This window comes from Poecilia latipinna, unplaced genomic scaffold (assembly GCF_001443285.1).
Source record: "Poecilia latipinna isolate Pla-1442-1.1 unplaced genomic scaffold, P_latipinna-1.0 Scaffold2391, whole genome shotgun sequence".
NCBI lineage: Eukaryota > Metazoa > Chordata > Actinopteri > Cyprinodontiformes > Poeciliidae > Poecilia > Poecilia latipinna.
In genome coordinates, this window is record NW_015115007.1 from 15,448 (window position 1) to 40,137 (window position 24,690).

Here is a 24,690-nt window from a genome sequence, read left to right on the forward strand (position 1 = left end):
AAATTATTATTTTTATTTTTTTTTTTTATATTTATTTTTTTTTTTTTTTTTTTTTTTTTTTTTTTTTTTACATATTTGTTGAAACTGTCACCATATCCTGACAGTACGAGACAGATAATCTGTTTAAAGATGGATATCCTCTGCCTTCTCCAGTGCAGTGGTAACTAGAAGCAACCAATCAGAGCCAGGAGGCGGGGCTTAGTGCTGTCAGTCATGCAGTTAGCAGAGCCTGTTGTGAAGGCTAATGATAATTAGCGCTGCGGATAAACGGTTTTCCTGAAACGGTAAGTTGTTTTTGCCCCTCTAGCACGTTTAGCACCGAGTACATGAGGTTGATTGTCAGCACTAAGACCCTCCTCTTGGCTCTGATTGGTTGGTTTTGGTGCATCTCTCCAGACGGCAGTAGCAGCTCAGGAAGGAGGAAGAGATCGATCTTTTCACAGATTATCTGTATCATAACAAACTGTCACAACATGGTGACAGTTTAACACATATGTAAAAAATATTTTGTTTTTTTAATAAAACTTACGTACTGGAGCTTTAAGCCTTGGGGCCTGGATACATAAAAATCTAAGATTTCCCTGCTGAGGTGGAGATATTTATGTCTGACAACACGATCCTACTTCTGGCGCTCTGTGGCTGATTATTGCTGCCGTTTAAACCATTTAATAAATGTCTTCAAATCAATTGCTTCCTTTTAATGCACAGCCAAGCAATCTGTAATTAAAGAGGGTCTTCTCTTTCCCAGGGTCTCAGTACACCAAGTACGGCTGCAGGAAGAAGGGAGACACGAAGATGGTCCACCGCGGATACTGTGAGGCAAACAAGAAGCCAAAGCCGATCCGCCGAATGTGTAACCTTCAGGACTGCACTCAGCCTCAGTGAGTACAGCTTTCAGGCACAACAATCCAAAGATTACACTTCAATGAAAGCATAAAAATGTTAAATCACCTAAATGTAACTCCCTTTTTTTTCTGAGATTTAGACGGAAGTTGAAATGAAAAACTAAAACTAATCTGTATAACTTTTGGTTTACATTGGACTCATTATTTCTCAAAGTACAAAAATGAAATTAAGACAAAGTGAAGCTGAAAAACAGTCCAAAAAAGTGAAGATTTAATGCAGGTGTGGCACAAGAATGAAAAATAAACTGAAAGCTTTGGTTGTTTTCTACACAGAAACGGGAAATAAACTCCCTTTGCTACTCGGGGCGCTGAAATTCAGCTCTAGGTTCAACTTTCATTACTTTGTTTACTTCTAAAATCATTGAACATTCAAAAAATGTCTTTGATATGTGGTCTGTTGTGCTGTGTAGTTCAAAGTGTAGACAGTTTTTATATTATGTAAAAAGCTGAGTGAAATTTTTCGTAGCTATAAAAGCAGAACTAGGCATGGCTCAGTTTTGCAAACTTTTAAAACTCCAACATTTCCTTTTAGAGACCCTTTCAATTATTTAAAGTCCTGCAGACTTTAAATTCCTCTTTGTAATGAGAGGTCAGAGGAAGAGAAAATGCAGACCAGAGTTTTCTGCATGATGCACAGAGTTTGTTTCCTGCATCTGTTGCTGCACAGAAAAACTTACAAGAAAAACTAATTTGGAAAATATTAGCAAATTTGGTAATATTTTACTAGTGGTGGACTCACTGCTGCCAATGGGCTAAGAGCTGATCTAACTTTTTATTTGCTCACTTGGCTTCTCCTCAATTAATTTATCCAGAAAAAATCTAATTGTTTTGTTTAACATATATTTTAAAGTTTTTGTTGTAAACTGTTAAGCATTCTTGAAGCATTTGGACGTTTATGTTCATGCTCTTATTTTGAAGTTGGTGAAGATCCATTTCCTCTCCTCGTGGTCTAATTTTCTTCCAAGAATCTTTATAGAACAAATGACAAATAAAGGACATATGAGGTTTATAGAGTAATAATTCATTCATATGAACAAACAACCAGGGCTGCTAATGAACAGATCTGCCGGTTCGCCACCTGTGATGCGGTCCAGCATTTATTCTTCACCCAGAATGCACTGCTTTAAGGCTTTGGGAAACAACGAAACAATCAACTGATGTCCTTTCTGATCATGGTCAATCAGGAAAATTCAGCAGAGGAGTCATCAAGACTCAACAACAATAAAACTAGTGAGCTTTTGCTGTTTCCATAGCACTTTAGCATTAGCACAGCTAATGATTAATCCTGTAGTTAGTGCTTTATGATTAACTGTTTTCTTAGCAGTTAGATTAAATAAACTTTCTAAATTGGTCTTAGTTATGAAAATTGACATTCTGATGATTTCTGTGATTTTTCTTACCTGCATAGAGACACTGTGATGAATGTCTGGGGAAAGCTGGATATGAAACAAGGTCACAAAAAAGACTTGATTATTTAAAAAATGTCATAAATTGCTAAAGTCTTGATTAAAATAGTCGTTTGCCATGTTTGTTTGTAGAGGTTGGTTCCCTTTGGCTGCCAGTCAGGATGTGCCGAAGCAGAAATGACGGCGCCTTCGCTCTGAAACCTCCTCAGTTTTCTCTGTGCTTCATTTGCATAATGCAGATGTTTGCTTCAGAAATGTGCGTCCAAATTACAGGTGTTTGTTAGGCAGACATGGCCGTCTGCCCCGACGATACGTTGATAAGACAATGGAGGTAATTTACAAGCTGATGAAAACGGCGAAATTACTGCTTCCATTTCTGTGTAAGTCTAATGCGTCATTTGGGACAGTTTAGCCTCTATAAACAGAGAGGCTTATTTACCCACTAATGTTCTGAACTTTTAGTCAGTAACCCAGAGAATGATTTCACGCTGAACGCAGACGCTGCAGACAGACTCTAAATCTTTTCATTTTCCTCCTGCTTTTGCAGGAGTTTGAACCGGAGCTTTCTAGCTGCACCAATATCCTCTACCAGAATGAATAAATACAGACATCAAACTCGCCTCTGATGCATGTAAGGAGGAGTGACTGTCTGCTGCTGCTGCTGTTGAAACCTATTAGGAAGCACCAGAGCGTTATGTCAGATCAATACTTCCTGGTTTTAAGCAGAGCTGAAAGAGAAACTATGGATTCTGCGGGTTTCTGAAGGGAAGATTAATCGTGTTTTTCATGAGATCGTTGCTGTTTGATAAAATCCCAAGTTGCTGCTGAACTTCAGAGTTTTTAAAAACTTCCTCAGAGCCGAGGTCTGATGCAGTTTTCACTCAGGTGTATTTATCTGAAATGCTTTGGGGTTTTTCTAAAAACGGATTCATTGAAGTAACTTTAAGGTGAGGCTGTAATTCAAAGGGCTTTACTTGATGAAAACATAAAATAGTTACAGTGACATAACAAAGGGAAGTAAAGTTTTACTACAGACTGAAAGTTATTATTATAAAGAGAACAGATTTTAGCTCTGATCTGTGTTTCAGGCCATCAGAAGGGCTGGGAATCTCTTCATTGTCGTTTGATCAACTTGGGGGCCCCAAACAGCATCTTGCCCTGGCCCCCATGAAGCCAGAAACGGCCCTGTTAGCATAAAGCTAAATTGAAACACAAGCAGTACGCTCCATTATCATCTGGTGTTTTAAGACTTGATCAATGTAACCTGAGAATCCATGACGCCACCAGACAGGATATTTCACATGAGATGCTGCTTGGCTGTAGCTCCTTTGTTGGATGGTGAGTCTTTATCACCAAACCCTTAATGTTCCCTGGGTTTATCTGCTGTGAGCATTTTGGGGCTTTAAACCTGCTCCTCCTCGGCCACCTAATGCCTGCAGGAGCGCTGCTGATTGTGAGACTGAGAGAAACAATGCTGAACTCTCAAAAATAAGATCCTGTGATTTTCAGCTGACAAAGCAGCAGACAGCACCTGGACAAAAACAAAAAGGTCTCACAATAAAAGCTTTAACGTTGATTATGGTTTGCTGTGTTTCCATAAGCTTCTGTCACAACAGCTGATTCCATCCAGTGTTTCATTAGTTTTTACCAAGATCTTGTATTGATGATGGGAAAATCTGACAGCTGACTGAAGCTACGGTGGCCCTGAAGTTCAAACTACATCAACAAACACTAAGCTCAACTACAAATTAACAAAACAGAACAGGAAGTTGTTCTACAGAAACTTTAATTTATTTCGAACATGATAGAAGCATAAAGTCACACAGAGGAACAAGGAAAACAAAAGACCACGATAATCTTAACATGCTTCTGACTTTCCAAACGGAAGAAACAAATGAACATTTATTTCTTCAGTGCTGTTTAACATTCTAACATAAACATTTTAATAATCTAAATTATTAATTCATCTGGATAAGTTTCTGCCTCTCTCCCCTCAAACTTTACAAAATAAAATCTGTTACAGTTTAAGACCTGAGAAGTTTAAAAAGTATTTCTGTTCCAGTTTCTAGAGCAAATATCTCAGCAGACTTGAAATAATACAAAACTAACTTACAAGTATCTTTTAACAAGATATGAAAGCTTGTTTAAGTTAATAATTCCTTAATATTGATGAAAAAGTTCTAGTTCTACTGGCAGATTATTTCACTTATTGGAAAAATGTTATAAACGAAATAATCTGCCAAGTATTTTCCATAAATATTTAGAAATTATTTTCTTAAAATAAGCCCCTTTATCTTGATGAAAAAGTTATTTATAAGTTAGTTTTGATTGAGCAAAAATACTTGGTAAGATTTTGAGTTTTTGCAGTGTATGAAAAACCATCTTAGGACAAAGAAAAAAAATATGAAAACTAGTTTATATTTCTCGACTAAAAAAGAGACTATTTACTGTTTTCTGCTTAAATAAATTAAACCTAATACATGTTTTACTAAGATGAATGCCAGTCACTACAAGACACCGTTTTTTTTATTATTTCTTGCTTATTTTTCAGGCTTGTTTTAAACTAGACTCAGTAAAAAATGTCTGACTTTCCACACAAATGTTAAAATGAATAGATTTAATTTAATATTCTGTGTGCGTCGGTGATAACTGGAGCCGATTCTGAGCCGTTTGCCTGAGTGGGTTACTGAACAGGCCGAGCTGCTGCTGACAGAAACGCTGAGAGCGTCTGCAGGAAGGAGCTTTACTGGCAGCCGTCCCTGGAAACTGTTGGAGCCTCACTCATCCGAATCGGGACGCAGCAGGAGGCGGCTGCTTCAGGTTACCGTGAACTTCAGTGCTGTGAGAAAATGCGACGTAACGCTTGAGAGCGCTCACGGTGCGCTGATGTTAGCCTTGAAGGAATGAAGGAAACTTTCAAATCTGAGGAACTTCTAACAACATTTTTTAAACCAACTTTTATTTTCTCCCCTGAAACGAGAACTTCTTTTAAAGATAAGTGTAAACTGCAGAAACACAAAAGTATTTTTGGTCTAGTTCCCAGTGCAAATATCTTAACACACTTAAAATAAGGCAAAACAGATTTACAAATAGTTTTTCTGCAAGATTTAGGCGCTTGTTTTAAGTCACTAATTCCTTCATATTTATGAAATATTGGCCGATTATTTCACCGATGGCATGGAGAAACTATCATGCTGTCGGTGAAATAATCTAAACTATTATTTTTTCATCAATATTAAGGAATTATTGACTTAAAACAAGCACCTATATCTTACTGTCACAATAGCAAATTTTACTGGACGATAAATTGTCCCAGAAGTTATTGCAATAAACGATAATATTGTTTTCCAATTGTATATTGATAATTGCATAATACTGCAAGAACAGATTCTCAAAGATCAATAAACTTTGAATTCTAATGAACATTTAACTATAGAACTGGAAGAGGTTTTTAAATATCCAAAATAAATAAACAAAACGACAGAAAAAACAAATAAAATTAATTATGAAGTCTCTTTAAGAAAGGAGATATTTGAGTCAAATACCAGACTGAAAACTTTTGTCATCCAGTTTTTGACAGAGAGAGAGAAAAAAACAATAAATTATGCAAATGGAAATCATTTAGTTTATTTAGTTTTTTATTGATGCAAAACAAGCCTTTATATCTTCATGAAAGGTTATTGTATTTTTGTATGTTTTGTGGTTTCAAAATGCTTAGAAACAAACATTTTTGCTTTGTTTTCCAAAAAATGCACAAATTTTCTACAAATAATTTGAAAACTGAACTGCAAATCTCAGAGGGTCCAGTTCAGCGCTTCCCTGACCCGAGGGCTCCAGCTGCCAACATCTCAGATGAGTTAAAACAACTTTGAGTCCATCATATAGTTCTGCTTTTTCTCTGCTGCTGCTCAACGGGTGAAAGAGTCGTCAGATTTGAAACGTTATTGTTGCGTCGTGTTTGGAGAAAACTTTCTGAAGAGACGAACTTCATCACAGCTGCACATTCAGCAACAAGAAAAAGGATATTTCAAAATCAGAAGAAACTTGAGCTGAGCGGCACCCGAAGCAGCCTCTTGTGAAGGAACAGAGGACAAACAGAAGCTGCACAACAAAACACAAGATAACTGCACTGCAGTAATTAGAGTCTCTCCCTTCAGATAGGATCCATGTTTAACAACCAGAAAACGGATACTCACATTTTACCCCAGTGTTTTTACTTCAGATCTCTCCAGACACAGAGACGGATCATCTTCACTCCCACTACAGTTGGAAATTAATCTGCAGCAGCTGGATTAAAACAACCTCATTAAATCCATAACTTTACAGTTTAGGCCGACGCATACATGACAAAAACTTAGTGCAAAAATATAAGGATGCACAACATGAGCTGCTGTTTAAACTGAGATATGCAGCAAATAACACATTGTTTTTTATTTATTGTTACAGCTCCAATACTTCTATGTACTTAAGTATTTAATAGTTATTTTAATGTAATGTTTAATTATCAACCCCCTCTGTGAGGGTGAAGTATTCAGTTTATTTATGAAGCTTCATTTCCTTGTTACATGTTTCTCTATTAAATTAGTCTCTTGGTTTGACTATCAAACAAATTAAATACAAACAGGTGTAGCCAACACCTGAATAAATTATACAACTATTATTGTAAAGTTTATTTTGGAAGTTTTTAATAAGATTGCATTCAATCATGCCTGTGTGCGCGCTGCTCAGTCCTTTCCCCTTCGCTCTATTAGCTTCTCCCCAGCAGAGCGAAATGCTAGTTAGCATAGCCACTGTTGGTTATAATTGGGAGATAATTGGTTTTCCTGTAACAATGAGTTCTTTTTACCCCATTAGCACATTTAGCAGCGAATGGATGAGGGTGATTGACAGCTCTAAGGCCCGCCTCCTGACTGTGATTGCTTGTTTTTGGTTGGGAACGGTGCATTTCTTCAGATGGCTTAGTCACATGATCTTTCTCATAGCAACCTGTCACCACATTTTATCAAATATTAATATAAAATTTACATTTAACTGAACTTTAATGACAGCCTCTTCACACCGAACCTCTTCAATCTGCAGTATTTTTACCATTTATTAACACGTTTCCCCACCTGGAAGCCATTTTAAATTGAATCTGCATCATTTGGCATCTTCCACATTCACCTTTGACCTGAGGCAGAGGAGCCAATCCCAGTGCTGATGCAGCTGGGTCGGCTCAGAACCAATCAGCGCCGTCGCTGTAAATGTTTCCACCATCATGGTGGAGCGTTGAACCTCGACAGGGAAAATTATGACCCACTGGCTCCAAAGTAAGGATAACACTGGGGTCAAAAATAAAATCCCAGCATGCATCAGCCTGGAGAAAACCAGGGGAGGATGTTAGACGAACCCGGCTTTTATTTCTAACACTGGAGCCTGATCTGACCCAGCAGCAGCAGCAGCACAGCCTGAAACCGGCTCACAAAGACAGAGTTATTTATCTGAATTAGCCATGCTATGTCCCCATCCAGCACCTGGCTGCATATGATGAATATTCTGTTAAACTTTGTGATTTTAACACAATGCTGTGTTTTTTCCAAAGGTTAACTACATTTATCTTTAAATAAAGGAGAATATTTACCAGAATTTGTTGTCTTCAGCAGGCAGTCTGATGGTTTCACTTCATTTCAGTTTTTTATAAGCTACTTAACTTTGTCCTGTGAATCATTCAGGCATAAAATGAGTGCAAAGCCCGAGGTAGTGGCAACGGTTGACACCTAAATGACAACCTAATGAGTTTTAAATTGCTTATTTAGTCACTTTGTGACTAGCAGATTGTCACAAGGACACAATTTTTGGAAAACAATTAAATGCTAACAAGGTTTAGCAGACAGAAAGAAAAAAAGCCCGTTGTTCCCAAAGAGCTGTCAGGTGAAAACCAGAGAAGAGGATGATCAACTCTATAATCAAATATCTATACACTATCTATGTCCATCTGCGGTAGGTGTGTCGTCTACTTGTCCATTTCTCCTCATTTCTAAACATGTTATCCTGAGCAGTAAGAACTGGACTGAACTGTAAAAGCAGCCGAAGAGAAACTTAGAAAACCAGTGGAGTTATTTTCCATTTTTTTAAAGATGATTTGTTCCCTTGAGACGGAGCAGAAAGAAGTTAAGGGGATTTGGACAGAAAAGGAAGATGGCCGCCTGCTGCACGCCGCCACAGATCGAATACGTACGACTTCCTCTGATTACCGATTATTACCGCAGCACTTCCTCTTCATGTTCCTTTGAACCAAAATTAAACTTTATAAAAAAGTTTTTTCTGCTTTTGAACATGTTTCAGTATTTTGTTCTTTAGTGGAAAATGTGTTACTGTGAATTAATGCGAGTCTCTTTGAGACATTTAGGTATTTAAAGCTCAGTTAATTTAAATCACAACACAAGCTGTCTGACTTTACAAAGGAAAGCTAATTTAATTGAACCAAAGTCAATTACACACATTTTAATTGATCCTGGTGATCAAACAATGCAGTCGGTTAATATTTGTGCTGTCAGCCAATTAAAAACTAAAATAACCAGATTAATCACTCTAGTGCTTTTATGTGATCCTCTGTTTGAGCTTCAAATGTTTTCTATAAAGTTCTTATAAACTTGAAAATGTCCGTTTTCTAGATTTTATTATTCAGGAGGACAGTGTAGAAGAAGTTATTTTGTTTCAGACATTCATTTAGAAATGTTAATTATAAGCTGTTTGTGCTTCTGTGGAAGGAAACTTTATTATCGCAGAATGTAGGCCTTGATTTTATTATCTCATATATGGAAACATTTGAAAAAAGAGGATTCTCCTGGCTGAACAAGCTAACAGATTAAACTGTTTGAACTTGGCTGGAGGGAAACATTTTAACCATGCCAATGTTTTAATTTATCTCCTTTCTGTAGTCGAGTGTAAATTTGTCCTCCCACCCGCTCTCCTGCTGAGTTATTATTGATTTTGACATTTCAAATTTTCACTTTCAGGAATAGCTTTGAATAAAGTGGCATAAAAATAGGAAGCGACAGGTTAATTAGGCCATCTTTCAAAGCCTGCTGATTTCCTCTTGCCGTAGGTGAATATTTTAACGTAGTTTGTGACTCTCTCCCTGAAGTTGTTTCTTTAGCAAAAACGAGAGCAAAGCGCTTCAGAAATTCCAGTTTCCTGACAGTTTGAGCTGGTTTACTCCCTTGTTGGTAATTTATTCTCGTATGAACATAAAATGTTGAGTCATTCGTCTTTCCTTTGTCATTTGATTGCAAGCATTTGATGGAGCATCAGGCTGAACAATTGCTGGAAGCAGCAAACAGATATGAAGCTTATAAACACTCATAAAAAATAGTGAAATCCACCTACAATGCAGAAGCTTTTGTTCTTGTTCGTCTGAGCGAACAAACTTGCTCCAGTAAAGGAATGTTTTCTCTGAAGGGAGTATTAGCAGTGAGTAAACTAAGTGTCTTAGCTAACAGAGTAAGCTAAGACAGTAAGCTAACTGAGGAAACTAAGTGAATAAGTCAAGTGAGTTTCAAACTGATTAAGCTAACTAAGTAAGCTAAGTAGGGAAGCTAAGTGAGTAAGTTAACTGAGTAAGCTTACTCAGTTAAGCTAACACAGTAAACTACCTGAGGAAGCTAACAATGTAAGCTAAGAGAGTAAGCTCACTGAGTAAGTTAACTGAGGAAGCTAACTATGTAAGTTAACTGAGGAAGCTAGCTGAGTAAGCCAACTGAGGAAGCTAACTATGTAAGTTAACTGAGGAAGCTAACTGAGGAAGTTAACTGAGGAAGCTAACTATGTAAGCTAAGAGAGTAAGCTCACTGAGTAAGTTAAATGAGGAAGCTAACAGAGTAAACTAACTGAGTAAGCCAACTGAGGAAGCTAACTATGTAAGTTAACTGAGGAAGCTAAGTGAGGAAGCTAACTGAGGAAGCTAAGTGAGGAAGCTAACTTCCCTTTGCAGAGCAGATGATTTGGGGCGAAGTGTGAGTCAGTGTTACCTGTGGCAGCGAGCAGCTGCAGAGTCGAGCAGAGAGATGACTGCCTTCCTCCGCTCGCTGTCATGATTAAAGGGATGTGTCGGATGTATCAGCAGCGTAGCAGCTTATTTGGAAAGGAACTACCATAAATAGCCGCTGGGTTTTGTTTTGTTTTGAACAGAGCCACATCTCTCAGGGAATAAATACATATTTTCTGTGATAAAATACCTCAGAAAAGCCTTCATGCCTTCTGGTGTTTTGTGGATTATTACCAGCTGGAATTAAAATGCCGATCAACCTGACGTGTCTCCTCTTTAAAGGTGTGAAAGATGTTCTATTCTGCAATAAACAAAACAAGAAAGAAAGCTGACCTCGGGGTATATATCTATTTAACCAAACCACGTCTTTACTTCTTCAAACTCCTTCTTTGCCAACTTTGTGCAGGTATCTGAAACTTCTGCTCCTTTTGCCTCCTGGCTGCTTTCTGCTTCAGTGATCTTTAAGTTATTTAGCATTTTCCCAATTGGATATGGGTTTAAGCTTTTCTGACAAGGTCATTTTCTCTCATTTAAATGTGTTCCCTTTAACCACTCAAGTGTTTTTATAAAAGAAAATGGAAACCATTGTTAGTGGAGAACGCCTGTCTGAGTTCAGAAGTTTTTATCACTGCACACGTTTCCATAAATTCTGAAAAAATGTTCTTTGCGATGCAGAAATGATCATTTGACGCTGGTTTGTACCAAAACTGACAGAAAACAGTTTCCTGATGACCAAAAGGCCTTTTTTAGTCTCGTTAGCTCAGGGTAGCATCATGATGCCTTTTTGTGAACTTTAGTCTTTTTGTGTTTTGATTTCTTGTTGAAGCTGATTTATTTGTTTTGTACGTTTTGAATCATGATTAATACGTAAAAAGATTTGGCTTGTGTTTTCTAGCCTTGTGGGTTTAATGCTTGAACCTGTGCTCAACTCCTCTGGTCTTCTCCAGTTATTGATCCGAAGAGTCAAAGATCCTCTACTAATTTGACTTGCACAGTAATTTACAACACTAACAATGTACTTATAATAATAAAGATTTTTACACCATCATGTGCGCAAAAAAACAGTTTGTTACTGGAACTTTCATTATGCTTTATGCACACATCAGTCATACTTTAGGTATTAATAGCATTAGTTAAAAGTCAGGGTGAGCAGGAAACCTCATAATTCTGATTTCATCCGTATAAATTGAATGCACCATCATGTGCATGCTGATGAATGGCTCATTTGCAACCTTTCCACCTCTTCTAAACATGCATCATTAGTTGAAATGTTAATAAATAAATACTATGTTCTGAAGTTTATGGTTTGCATCTTGTTCTCCTGCTAATTTTATTTTTTAAAAACATGAAAACACCCAATAAATGAGAACATGTTTACCTGCAGATGACAACATTTATTTTTAAAAATTAGCTTTTACGTCATGATCAGCCTCAGCGTTCTCCTTGTTTTAAATTATTCAGATGGATCTCTGAAGACTGGGAGCATTGCACCAAAACCTGCGGCTCCCTGGGTTTCCAGATCCGGACGGTTCGCTGCATGCAGTTCCTCCACGACGACACCAGCCGCTCCATCCACAGCAAATACTGCAGCGGGGAGAAGCCGGAGAGCCGGAGACCCTGTAACAGAACCCCGTGTCCGGCCCAGTGGAGGACGGGCGGCTGGTCTCAGGTACTACAAACGTTCTCTGACCAGAAAAAACTACGGCTCGTATAAAGTTCTGTCAATTCACATCAATGGTAAAATATCTTAAATGTTTTGTAAAGTAGTTCAGCAGTGGTTTTATTATGCTTACTTGATCAGGTTAAGACGGGTTTATTGGTCTACACAAAACATGTTTCTCACATTTTCTTGTTCAAAGTCGTTCTTGGATAATGAGATTTCTGTTTGGTCAGTTCTGCCTATTTTAAGCTGCTTTGTATCCAAATGAGCTGCTGCTGGTCACAGCTCCAATTCAACGTTTACAGTCACATGTTTTCAAAAATAGATGTGCAATTACACAATAGTACAACTTTGAAAAGCATTAGTGGAGCCTCCTGAACAACCAACATCAGAATTAGTTTAACAGACTGATGACTTCTTGGTGCTTCCTTAAGGAAGCAAAAGGAAGTCATTCAGTACAGGAGAGAGTCAGACTGTGGTGAGGTGTACGGCTGGAGTCACTACTGCATTTCCATTAACCATAAAATTGGGTAAATTACAAAAATAAATTCACTCAATGGAAAAACACCAATTAAAAAAAATTCAATAAAAGCTTTTTGCACTAGGATGAAGTGGTTTTTAAGGTGTATTGAAATGGATATGTTCCGCAAAACTGCTGATAGATTCAGTGTAAAAGTTCAGAGGATCAGATCAGAGCAACGGCTAAAGTCAGGCAGCTGAGATGCAAAGACAGAGGCAAAGCAGAGAGAGTTTGATCATGTTCTGAGGACAGATGGCTGATTCTCTGGAAAGAGGATGTTGGAAATGAAAAAGAGGAAGACCTCAGAGAAAATCTGTGGACATGGAGATGATTGTAACAGGGGAAGAGTCAAAGGATGGAGTGATACTGCATGAGGAGAGCAGCTAGAAGAAGAAAACTGTCCAATATGTCTGGAAAACATTCTTTCACTGGTGTCCTCGTTTTTCACATGATCGCTCCCTCCTGCACTTGCACTGTTTGTCCTCATGCACTTAGTTCTTGTTTCTGATGCCATAGTTGAAAAAACACTAAATATTAAGGATGTTCCTCACTCGCCATACATTTAAATTTTTACATTGAAACCTTTTCATGGACAGCATTCAGGCAGAAGGATTTCAGACATGAGCTCATATTTCCACCCAGGCAGCTGGAGATTTTAACAGGCAGACAGCAGCAACATCCTGAAAGGAACATCCAGCAGTTCAACGGCCTGCTGATAAAAATAACACCTGTGTGACGTGACTTACACTCTGTTAATGGTGTCGTTTTATTTGACAAGTTCCTCTAAAAGCTGTCATTCAGTTCATGAGGTGCTTTTCTACTGTCTTGAGATGATTGAAGGCTTGTTATGAAGGACAAATTGATCTTTCTCTAAATTTATTGAGCTAAACAGTTTGTTAGATGAATCGATGATCTTTTCTGCAGTATTTATTTGAAGGGGTGTCATGAACATGAAGGAGTCTAAATGAATATTTATTACTGTTGTTGCATTAAAAGTGCTTTAAAAGTGTCAACTTTGCATTATTTGGTAAATAATGACAATTTACTGCTAAACTGCAAATTTCAACTTTGCATTAAAAGTGTCATTATTTACCAAATGACACTTCATGACATCAGTCGCTGCTTCATGATTATAACAGCTGTTATGTGGACATAAGTTACCTACAACCTAAAGAAACTCTTTCAAAAAGTTAAAAAATCAATTCAGTCAATAGAAAGTTGCTTCATAAAGTAAATGTGGTTGGAAAGTCTCACAGCTTCCAGTTACCAGCAGCTGAAATGTTTTGGTGCCAACTGGCTGATTGAATTCCCTGCAGACTTCCCCGTCGGCTGGAGGTAAACACGATGCTGCGAGGCATTTAGCTTCCAGGTGGACGTCGAAGTCAGCTTGTTATCCTGGCCAATTACCAGACGTTCGCTGTGTGACCTTCCTCCACTGACCTCTGCTCTTTCCGTGTCCAGTGCTCCGTGTCGTGCGGAGAGGGGCTGGAGCGGCGGCCTGTGACCTGCAAGACCGGAGATCAGTGCTACGGGGAGAAACCTGAGGCGGTGAGGCCGTGCAGACCGGGACCGTGCCACGGTGAGCATGCCACAGGTCATTTATCCTGAGGTCCATTTCGTTTTTACATGCAAGTTTGTATTTTTTTCCTCCCTGAAAGCTGAAGTATGCAACTTTTATAAAACAACAAGTTTTTTCCATATTTGTTCAAACAGTCTCCAGGTTGTGACAGTTTAGAAAGAGACAGAAAATCTGTGAAAAGATTGAGCTCCTCTCCCAGTCAGCAGGTCTCAGCGCTGTCAATCATGCCTGTATGCGCACAGCACTGCTCTCTGCTACACCACAGCTAGCATAGGGTGCCATGTATGCTAAGGCTAGTTAGCGTAGCCACTGATAACGGTACATAAATGGTTTTCCTGTAACATTAAGTTTTTTCTCCAGCATTGTTACATTTAGCACAGAGTACACGAGGATGTTTGACAGCACTAAGCCCCTCCTCCTGGCTCTGATTGGCTGGTTTTGGTCGGCAGCAGTTCATTTCTTCAGACTGTAATAGTAGCTCAGGTAAACGATGGAGGACATCGACCTTTTCACAGATTGTTGACAGTAAATATGTAAAAACATTTTGTATAAAAGTTACATAAGCAGCTTTTAGGCCTTTATTGTGTCAGTTAGAATAAAAAGTAATTTAAACCAATAATTTATGTTTAGCTGAGTTACTTTCAGACTTTCCTGTGCTTTTAGCTGTTTCTGCTGTTAAATTACATATTTTCCAAATAGTTTCTGTATAATGCTTTAATGCATTAGTGGCACAGGAAGAAGGTTTTCTATTGTTGCGATAGTTGCTGTGGAGTGGCCGTAAGTGGTTCCAAACACCAGCACATTTCTATTCTTTAGATATAAAAAACGCCTACCACTGTGATTCTGATGTATGAATAATGAGTGACAGCGTGAACCGGACCAAAACCTTCCTGGAATTCATTTGTACGTTTCTAAGGGGAATCGAGTCACGCCTCCCGTCGCAGCAGAGCTCCGCTTTTCTGAAAGTGCAGCTAATGGTTTGTGTGTAACCTCTGTCAGCGCTCTAACTCTCTGAACAAAAGCAGCACGTCTTTGCTCTGTGATGCATTTCCTGTTACTGTGATGTTTACCGTCTTCCTTTTGTTTGACTTTCAGATGAGCCGTGCAGCGGAGACAAATCCATCTTCTGCCAAATGGAGGTGTTGGCAAGATACTGCTCTATTCCAGGCTACAACAAGCTGTGCTGCGAGTCGTGCAGCAAGCGCACCGGAGGTTTGTCTTTGTTCTCGGAGGCGGCGGAGACGGAGGAACACGTCCGCTTCGGATCGGCCTCCCAGCTGCTGGAGACGTTGATGGCCAACGCCACCGGCAGCAGCAAGCAGAGCTCAGGAAAAAGCAGCCCTGCAAAACGCATCGCAACCCCAGCGCCGCTAAAGAAAGCCCAGCCAAAGGTCTCCAAAGCACCGAGGAGAGTCCCACGAGATCTAAAGCTCACCCCGTCGCTCCTCCAGGAGCCAGAAGGTCAAAGGTCAGGCGGTTTGATGGGGAGCCGGTGGCCTACGTCATACTCTAAAGTTGAGAGATGAAAGTGAAGCGTGTTCCCTTCAGGACTCCTCATGGACAGATTTTCCAGCCTCACCAAATACACCACAGAGAGTCGGAAGGTGGAAGGAAAAGTGCTGGTTCACTTTGTTTTTATCCATATTATCCCACTGAAATGGACCTGAAACACAACGCTGACGTTCCCAGACAGCTGAAAGAGTTCAAACGACCCAAAGGGAATTTCGTTCTGGTCAAATTTCAAAACGAAACTGAGACAGAGGTCTCTGTCAGTCCAACATGTAGTTTTCCAAAGAAATTGCTGCTTTATTCAAAACACAGTATTGAATTCTGGATTTTGGTCATCTAGAAACAATTCAGTGAGATGTTTACGAAAGTTCCCAAATCTTTGTTCTGATTGGTTTATTTTTCAGTTCCTGTCATAAGTGATATGAGGGCCGTTAGCAGCAGAAGCCAAGTTCACAACGATCATCCTTAGTAAAATCTGCTGCCTCCAACAGACATTTTAATGCTCCAACAACTAAAAACGACTTATCACAAAAGATTTAGGAATTATATCTAATCTCCTGTTTTTAGTCTGAATCACTTTAACACAAAGATTCGGTTTCTGTGTTTTGCTGTCTGAGTTTAAAACCAATCATACAACCTGTTTTCTTTTGTTTCAATAATCTCTTTAATAGGAATATATATGTTTTTTTTTTAGTTTTGACATTGAGCAGTGTGCTTAAAGGTTTACATTAGGTGCTTAATAGACGGAGGAGAAAACAGCCGCAGCAGACGGAGCTAATTAAATCTGTGAAAGGGAAAATTTCAGGCTGCGTTTGTGAACTAAACTAAAATGTTTTGACCTGTTAACTTTTATATTAGACACAGTGGCTCTGCTCTGCTCATTTGCTGACTAAGGGTTTTTCTGGAATGCTTTCATTCAAAAAGATGTGAAGTTTTAACACGACCTTTAACCTTTAACGGCCATTTTTCTTGCCAAAAAACCCTGAAATATTTAGAAACTTGACTTGGTCAATAATGAGAAGAATTTAATTAAATAATAAAATAATCAAAACTAACATGAAAGGTTAAATGTTAGCCAGCTTTGTTTTTTTATTATTATTTTTGAGATGTGCTGCCTTTTAATTTCTGACAGTATTTCTACAGTTTTCTGTAAATATCACACATGAAAATATCAGTATTACTTTGAGAAATCAAGAAAACTTTAAACATTCCCTTATGCTAGTTCAGTGTGGCTAACATGATCAATATTGGTGCTGTTAATACCAGAAGGAATGAAAATTAAGTTAAAATATTCAGATCATGTACATATATTCTGAATATTTTCTTGTTACAAATATGTTTTTGTTTGTTATAAACTGTGGCACCTTTGATGCTAGAGACGGTTAGCTTAGCTTACTGTAATCTAAGGCTCTAGCTCTGCCACAAATTAAATCTAGCATCTGAATCAGCCACATTCCCCAAGTTAGTGCAAACAAACAAATTAATTTGACTTGGTTTCACTTTCAAAAGCTAATAAACAACATATCACTTTATTTCATTTTCTTCACAGTACAAAGATTAGCTTCCTAGATACAGCGTCTGCAAAACAAAAAGAAATTTCTGCAGAGAAGAGTTAAATTATTTCATGAATCATGAATATTTTTGCTCAGTAAGACTTAAACGTTAAAGAAGTGAATCAAATCAGACCTACTTACTGGCCATCGGTCACTCTACTTGTTTGGACATTTTAAAAACAAACACACTTTCACTAAATTCTCATGAATATTCCTGGGATATTTGGCTCCATATTGACACGATTGCTTGACTCTTGCTGCAGATTTTTTGGCTGCATTGACCTGAAATCCCTGTTGCACCACATCCAGAGCTTGGAACCAGAGGCTGTTGACTTACAGTTTTATGCTGCATAAATTTGAGTTTTTGGTGCTAAAGCATCAACACTCGATAGGTGCTATAGAGTCCAACATAATGGACAATATCGCCTCGCACCATTGAACCAGCAGCATTAAACCGGTTTCTCTTTTTCAGCAGATAAGAGTCAGATTAAATTCCTTTTGTGGCTTTTGAGCCATCGTTCCCTTCCCATCGTCTTATCTCCTACCGATTCCGTTCTGGCATCATCCAGGCCTTTTTGTCCACACAGCTGCTACTTATGGGGTATTTTCTCTTTTTCTGGCCATTATCTGTAACTGTAAAAGATGGCTGAGCATGAAAATCCTCATGGATCTGCAGTATCTGATGTACTCGGACGATCCAATCTGACACCAACAACTATGCCAAGTTCAAAATCCTTTAAATCCCCATTTTTTTCCCCATCTTGATGCTCAGTTTAGATTTCTGTCTAGATGTCTAAATAAATTGAGTTTCTGTTTTTTGGGTGACTGATTTGAAATGTGAGTTACTGAACTGGTGCAGCCAGTGAGCGCATGTCTCATCTGATTCAAACAAAACTCTTTTTCAGATCGCAAGTCTTAGACTGTTTAAATATACTAAATGAGGTTTTAATTCACTTATTAGACGATATATTCTTGCTAAATTATCAAACTAGCTTCACCTGTTTTTAAAATGACAGAACATCTGTTTTGTTCTGTGAAATGATCCACCAAGCAGCTCTGTCTTTTTGTGTTTTTCATTTGACAATTTTAACAAGCGCTCTCTTTTTGACAGGAAGTGATAAAAACTTGGCAGGTATACATTTCGGATGTGTTGCTTTCTGACTACAACCAGCTATTATTTCCAAAACTTTATGTAACAGCTCATAGGAGAGACACTGCATGAGCTGCCTGGTATGCAGGCATATGAAAGAAATTTATGTGATGTAGGTCTAAAAGTGACGAAATGAAGCAGATTTTTTTGGAACATCCCTTTGGGATCAAAGATGTTTAATTTTGTTCTCGGTCTTGTTTCCTTCTTGCTTTTGCTTGTTTGTTTTTTTTAGTGCCCCAAATTGGTCAGATAATTGTTCACTAGATTAATCAGAAAGTAGGTCATGCCGTCAGTTTCACTCTCAGTTTCCAGCCTCCAGCATGCTGAGGTGAGTGAATCTTCACCACTGGAAACAGCTTTAAGGTCATTGTTTTGTAACTTGGCTCATCTGGGGACCAATTTGTATGCATCTTATAGTATTTATGTTACAGTGTTAAGTGCGTTGTAATGTGGTGCCGGCGTTATTTTTCCGTTTCACCTCATTTACATATTCCATTAAAATGAATGTCATATAGAGTTTAAAATTAAGTTATTGTTAGAGTTTTCAAATATTTTTCTTTTAAACATGCTAAGGTGCTGATTTTTTTAAATCAAGGATTTTCTAATTTGCTAATACTTTGTTATAAAACTGATTTGGTGCTGCAGGAACCAAAGGGCTTTACAGAGGAGAATGTGCTTTGTTTAATCCTACATAAATTATTATGTAGGAAATAATTTCACTTTTATTTTCCTATCAACCGTTTTCTGTTCAAGTATTAATGCTGAGCTGTTATTGGATCAGCTGTTGAATAAATAGATTTTATTTTACTGTGTTACTGGGAATTAAAAAGTACTAACATGTGGACCAGAACAAAAAAAACTGTTCAACCTCTATTAGAAAGAACTTACTTCATACCAGCTTAGCTTGAATAAATATATTAACTAATTTAATACATTTACAATAAAAACTTACACATTCCAGTTGATTTACTGTTTTAGAAACAAAGTCTAGAAATCAATACGGCTCAAAACGTCTGCGTCCAAACTGATTGTTGTGTGTTGAACGTTTCGTTTTTTTATAGGATAAAAGCCAAACTGAAGCACAATAAGCTGGATTTAAACAGAATCTTACTGTCTATGAAACCTATTTTCTCCTAGATTCTTTAATAATCGCTTTTTTGTGTTGAACCGAAGTTCTGCAGAGAGAAAGCTAATTTATTTCTGAGAAGGATTTCCTAACTACCACCATGCATCTGACTGCAATAGCCAAAGACACGGTTTTGTGTTTTCAGCAAATAGTTTTCAGCTTTTCACACTCACTCCTGTGTGCCAATGTACAGTTAGACATGTATATAGCATTGAGTGCATGAATATTTATTGAAAGTCAAATGGTTCTGCTTTTTTACAGTCTGTGCAGGAAACTGCAGGAGGTACATCATGGAAACCGAATCACCTTCTTTTGTCATTCAGATAAATAAATGTGATAGAATAGAGACGATTTTGTGTTTAGTTGTAAATATACGTGCTCAGTTTTGAGTCGCTTGTCAGAAGGCTGTTTTTCTCTCAGCTGTTTGTAGATGTTAAGAGTCGTGACTGCACATCACAGCAGCATGTACTGACTGATCAGAGTTAATTAAAAAAACGAGTTTTATGCTCTTTGACATTTTTTTTAGTTTTACATTTTCCTCCCCAGTTCCTTTTTAATTGCTGCCTTTAAACGTTGCTGCTAATGTTGTAGAGAGCTTGATGATAGTGTAGCTGTAGGAGATAAATGACAATCCCTGAGCCGCAGACAGACGTTCTAGCATAGGATCCTCCATGTACTGTATCCACGCTGTTGTTTATCCGCGCTTTCAAACCCTCAGCTTCTGCTTTGTATTGTTTGTGTAGATGGATTTGCACACTACTGATGCTGTTTGTTGTATTGGGGAGCACATAGCAATAAAGGATTTGATGAATTAATGTGACTTTCTGCACAGTGTTTGTTTTTTCTTTTGTCAGAGAAGCGTCCATCCTTCTTGCAGGGTGGCGTCGGGGCTGGCGTCTCGCTCCAGAGGTCATCGGGTCAGAAGCGGGTCATGCATGCAGACCATTCATCTCCATTCACAAGATGAATGGAGATGAATGGTGACATCATGTCACAAAAGTGGAAAAATGCTACTCTCACATTTTGGTATACAATAGAAACAAAGTCAGAATTTCCTCTCGGCATGTAAAACGTTCCACACATTCAGTTCTAAATGCCTGAAATTCAAGAGAAAGCTGGCTAGTCTGAAGGAGCTCAGTGGAAACTGCAGGTCCCAGGAGGAGCTGGATCCAACGAGGCGTTTAGCTCATGACTGGTTGCAATGGAGATTAAATGATTTCTCAAACAAGCATGAAGGAATGAAAGCAACACATTTATAACATGCTATAAGGCTAAAAAATAAAAAGAATCTATTTTTCAGGCTCATCTCAATTTTTCCCAGAACAAATGCAAACTTTAAGAAAACATTCTGTGGAATGAGACAAAAGTTAAACTCTTTGCTGAGGTGTGTGTCACGTTGAGTTTGGTGAAAAAGGAACACTGCATTTCAGAAAAAGAACACCAGCAGTAAAACACGGTGGTGGGAGTGTGATGGTGTGAAAGCACCAGAGATTGGGTCTTTGATTGTTTTTAATTATTTAAAAGGCATTTTAATTATGAAACTACTTGTAATTGTTGCCTTTCCTGCTGATTGGCCAGGACTCCCTGGAAAATTAGTTTTTTACTCTCAGGGGAGCTGTCCTTGTTAGAATATAAAATAAAAATTTTAGTCTTAAGGTATTGTCTCTTCCTTCCTGCTACCCAGAGGGGTTATATTTATCCTGTGGACAGGAGCAAAGACTTTGTTATATCCCTGCTTTCACCATTTTCTGCTGGCTGGTTTTTGTTTCAGGCACCAGAGATTTAGACTTACTTTTTTTTTTCGCTGACAGATACTCACTGGTTGAAGAGAAAATCCTGGAGAATCACTCAACTGTTTATCGCTTTGTTTTCCATTTTAAAGACCCTGGCCATGTTTGAAGAAATCAAACAACAGTCTGTCGAAAACCCCGTCAGAAAAGTGTCTTCTTTCCTATAAATCAAGGTTTGTGCTGTGCTGAGTCTTAAAGCAGCTTGCATATGCAGAGCTGCATTGTAACCAGGCTCTGACTATTTTTATATCTGTAGCTGCTGCACAATAGAATCAGTAGCAGGAACTCAGAAGGTCAAAGGAAAAGGTTTTAATTGTCTATGGGCCCTTTGACTCAGAAGAGGATCATTTTAACAAAGGCTGTTGAATATTTTAACATTATCCCCCAACTGTTCACCAGGCACAGACCTTCGGTTATGACTTCTCCTTAAATAAGTGGGAATATCTTTAAAATCACATTTTAAATATCAATAAATTGAACATATATACATTGTATTTATTCTCAACAAATACAGAGATTACGATGCGTAAGCAAGTGATATAAATGTATGTTAGGTAACGAGTGTTTGCTTAATTCATCTCTTGATGATAAGATTAACTTAAATTTCATGCAAGAATTGGGCATCTATATAATTTATTGTAGTAATTCATAAATAAATAAAAGACACAAAAATGGCAGCCATCTTGAGAAAAGGCAGCCATTCTGAAATTCAAGTTGCTAAAGGAAAATAACAAACATACATCCTGAGGGGTGAAGATGCTAATTTTATGTTAATGAACTGTGGGGGTTCATTAACTGTAAGTCATAATCTTCTAAATTAACGACAGCTAACACTTAAAATACATCATTGAGTGTAATGAATCTTTATAATGAGGGTTTCACCTTTTTAAGTTGAATTTCTGACATGAGTGAACTCCCTGATGATAATCTAATTTATTGGGATGCACATAATAATGTCTTCTCATTGTTTTTTATTTGCCAAATGTTCCCTGTGTGTTATTTCCATGGTGGCTATCGAAGATCAGCCTGCAGCAGCGCAGTGTGCTCATCTTTGCTGGTGTGTTACTGGTTTTAATATCCTGTTACATTTAATCTCATTGCTTATCTGACGAGACAACAAGAAGGATGCAGTTAACAGAAGAACAGTTTGCTACTGTCACTGGTTTAGCCTTTCAACATTATTTCATTGTTTTCCTTCTAATTATATTTGAGCGCTAGTTAGTAGCCGCCATGACGTTATTTTCTTCTTTATTTTGGTGCGGCTACAGTGAACCCTCACCAGGCGTCTGCCACTGAGCCAGCATCCCCTGGACATGACTGATGAGCCGTTATCCTTTCAGCTGGCACACTTGGAGCTGATTTGCACATGGGTGGCTTTTTTTGGCAATTGCTGCAGCAACGTGACGAAAGCCAAATGTCCAAGAAGCCTCAGTCCTGAGTTTGTGTGATATCGTGACTGTAAAATGTTACCACCAGAGTTCTGGAGTGGTTTTTCTGTGAAGTATTGCAGCAAAATGTTGATTGCATTTCCCTGCAGTAGACAGTCTAGCTTATCCTGTAGCACAAAACAGATTAATCTGTCTCTAAATATTATTTAAATATACATATATAGCATTGCTAAGGGGGTAAATGTCAGTGTTTGAATGAATTTAGCTGTGGCATTGCATATATTAATTATTTTTTAACCATTAAAATATCAGATTCCCCCATTTGCTGTGAAGACCTGCTCAAACCACACAAATATAAACTGTATAAAAGGCGTCAATAATGTAACATTCAAACAATGAAACAGAATGTAAAGCTCATAACATTTTTAGTTTAAGGACTTTTTGCAGTTCATTCCATAATTTAAAAAACATTCAAAACTGCATTATTTCACTTTTTTTCCCTGTAAACTTGCTCTTTAAGTTTGGCTTACTTTAATAAAGTAAAACCTTGTCTATTTGCAGCTTGGTATTCGTGGAACAATTCCTAATTATTTGCCAATTTTATTTTTTCCTGAGTTCAAGCACCTCAGTTCAAGACTAGGAAAAATAGATATTACCTCCTGTTGGAGTGCTAAGATGGTTTCCACTGTACATATTTATACATACTGCAGCTGTAGCAATTAATCAAATTATTCAAAGAACTCTTAAAAAAAGAACTCTTAATAATTAATCGAGACTTTATTAAATAATGCTTTACAAATTAGCGACTGTGTTCCGGTCGGACTATTATTTGTGTTGCACAACGCTCTCACTTCCGCCAACCAGCGGTTTACGAATGCTAAGTGTTATTATTAGTAGCTATGGAGGGAAACGGCGACAGATAGAAAGTAGCGAGGTCAAGAAAGAGACAAAAAGTATCAAAAGTGTGGAGTCATTTTAATCTAAAAAGAAAAATATCATAGATCAGTCCGTGTACTGCAAAACGGAACTTACGTTTCACAGCAGGAAGTCCTCGATGCTTGATCTCCTCAGCAGGAAACATCATCTACACACATCAAGCTACTTCGTAGCTGCTAACAGGTGACAGTTTTGTTCCCTTTCCAAAAAAACTCTTAATCTTAATACAGAATCTGGCGTGGAAATACATTTTTGCCTGACCTTATGTATTTGCTGATTAACAACAGCGAAAAAAAAAAAAAAACTACAAACAAACATATAAATAGATTAGAAATATTTATTTCATGAAGGTTTTTAATACTTCAAACTTGAGACAAAGTGATTTCAATTAAATGGCATTTTAAATAATATAATTTTATTGTTAAAAAACAAAATTGTATTTTACTAGCATTTTCTCCTTCATGTTTGTTTTGCTAGCTTGATTAGCTTTTAAAGAATGGGACCATTTCTTTTTATTTGATTACTCAATCGTCAGAACAATTGATACTTTACTCAATCACTTTACAACTGCGCTAATGCACGTTATGTGGTGTTTTAACTATTAAAATAAGCAATGTCAGAGGGGTCTCAAGTATTTGCATTTGTTCGTTTGGGGTTGTTGTCCACAGTCCCCCACAAATCCCAACACTGTAAAAACACAAAATATTAGCAAGAATTTTTGATCTAGTTTCTAGATCTTAATACACTTGAAATGAGATTAAACTAATTTAGAAGTAAATTTTTAACAAGATATAGGAGCTTGATTTTAAGTAAATAATTTCTTAATATTGATTAACAATTAATGGCAGTTTATTTCACTGTAAAATAGGAAAAATGTCTTGCTAAAAGTGAAATTATCTGCCAATAGAATAAGTACTTTTTCATCATTTACAATGAAGAGTTCACTATAGTTTTGGTTTGTGTACATCTGCAATAAGAAGCCTATGGCAGCTTTGTAGAATAAATTAAAACATTTAATCCACTGATTGGTAAGAATCTGACATCAATCAATAAGTTTAATTTGTCTGGAGTTTTGTTGTACTGTTTTTCTCCTCCGGAGGGGATTTATTCGTTTCTCTGTGTGTTTCTGTATTCTGTATTCT

General features: G+C 37.7%; 1 protein-coding gene across 1 annotated transcript in view; it reads left to right on the forward strand.

The window, feature by feature from the left end:
• The window catches only part of LOC106937617 (A disintegrin and metalloproteinase with thrombospondin motifs 3-like), a gene marked incomplete at its 5' end in the record, with an annotated part of 26,924 nt that extends 6,675 nt beyond the window's left edge, over window positions 1-20,249 (forward strand). The window contains 4 exons of the mRNA XM_015019217.1: window positions 749-881; window positions 11,799-12,006; window positions 13,979-14,096; window positions 15,192-20,249. Of these exons, the coding sequence (XP_014874703.1) occupies window positions 749-881; window positions 11,799-12,006; window positions 13,979-14,096; window positions 15,192-15,622 (890 nt within the window). The remainder of the gene's footprint in view (window positions 1-748; window positions 882-11,798; window positions 12,007-13,978; window positions 14,097-15,191) is intronic.
• Window positions 20,250-24,690: the final 4,441 nt, after the last annotated feature.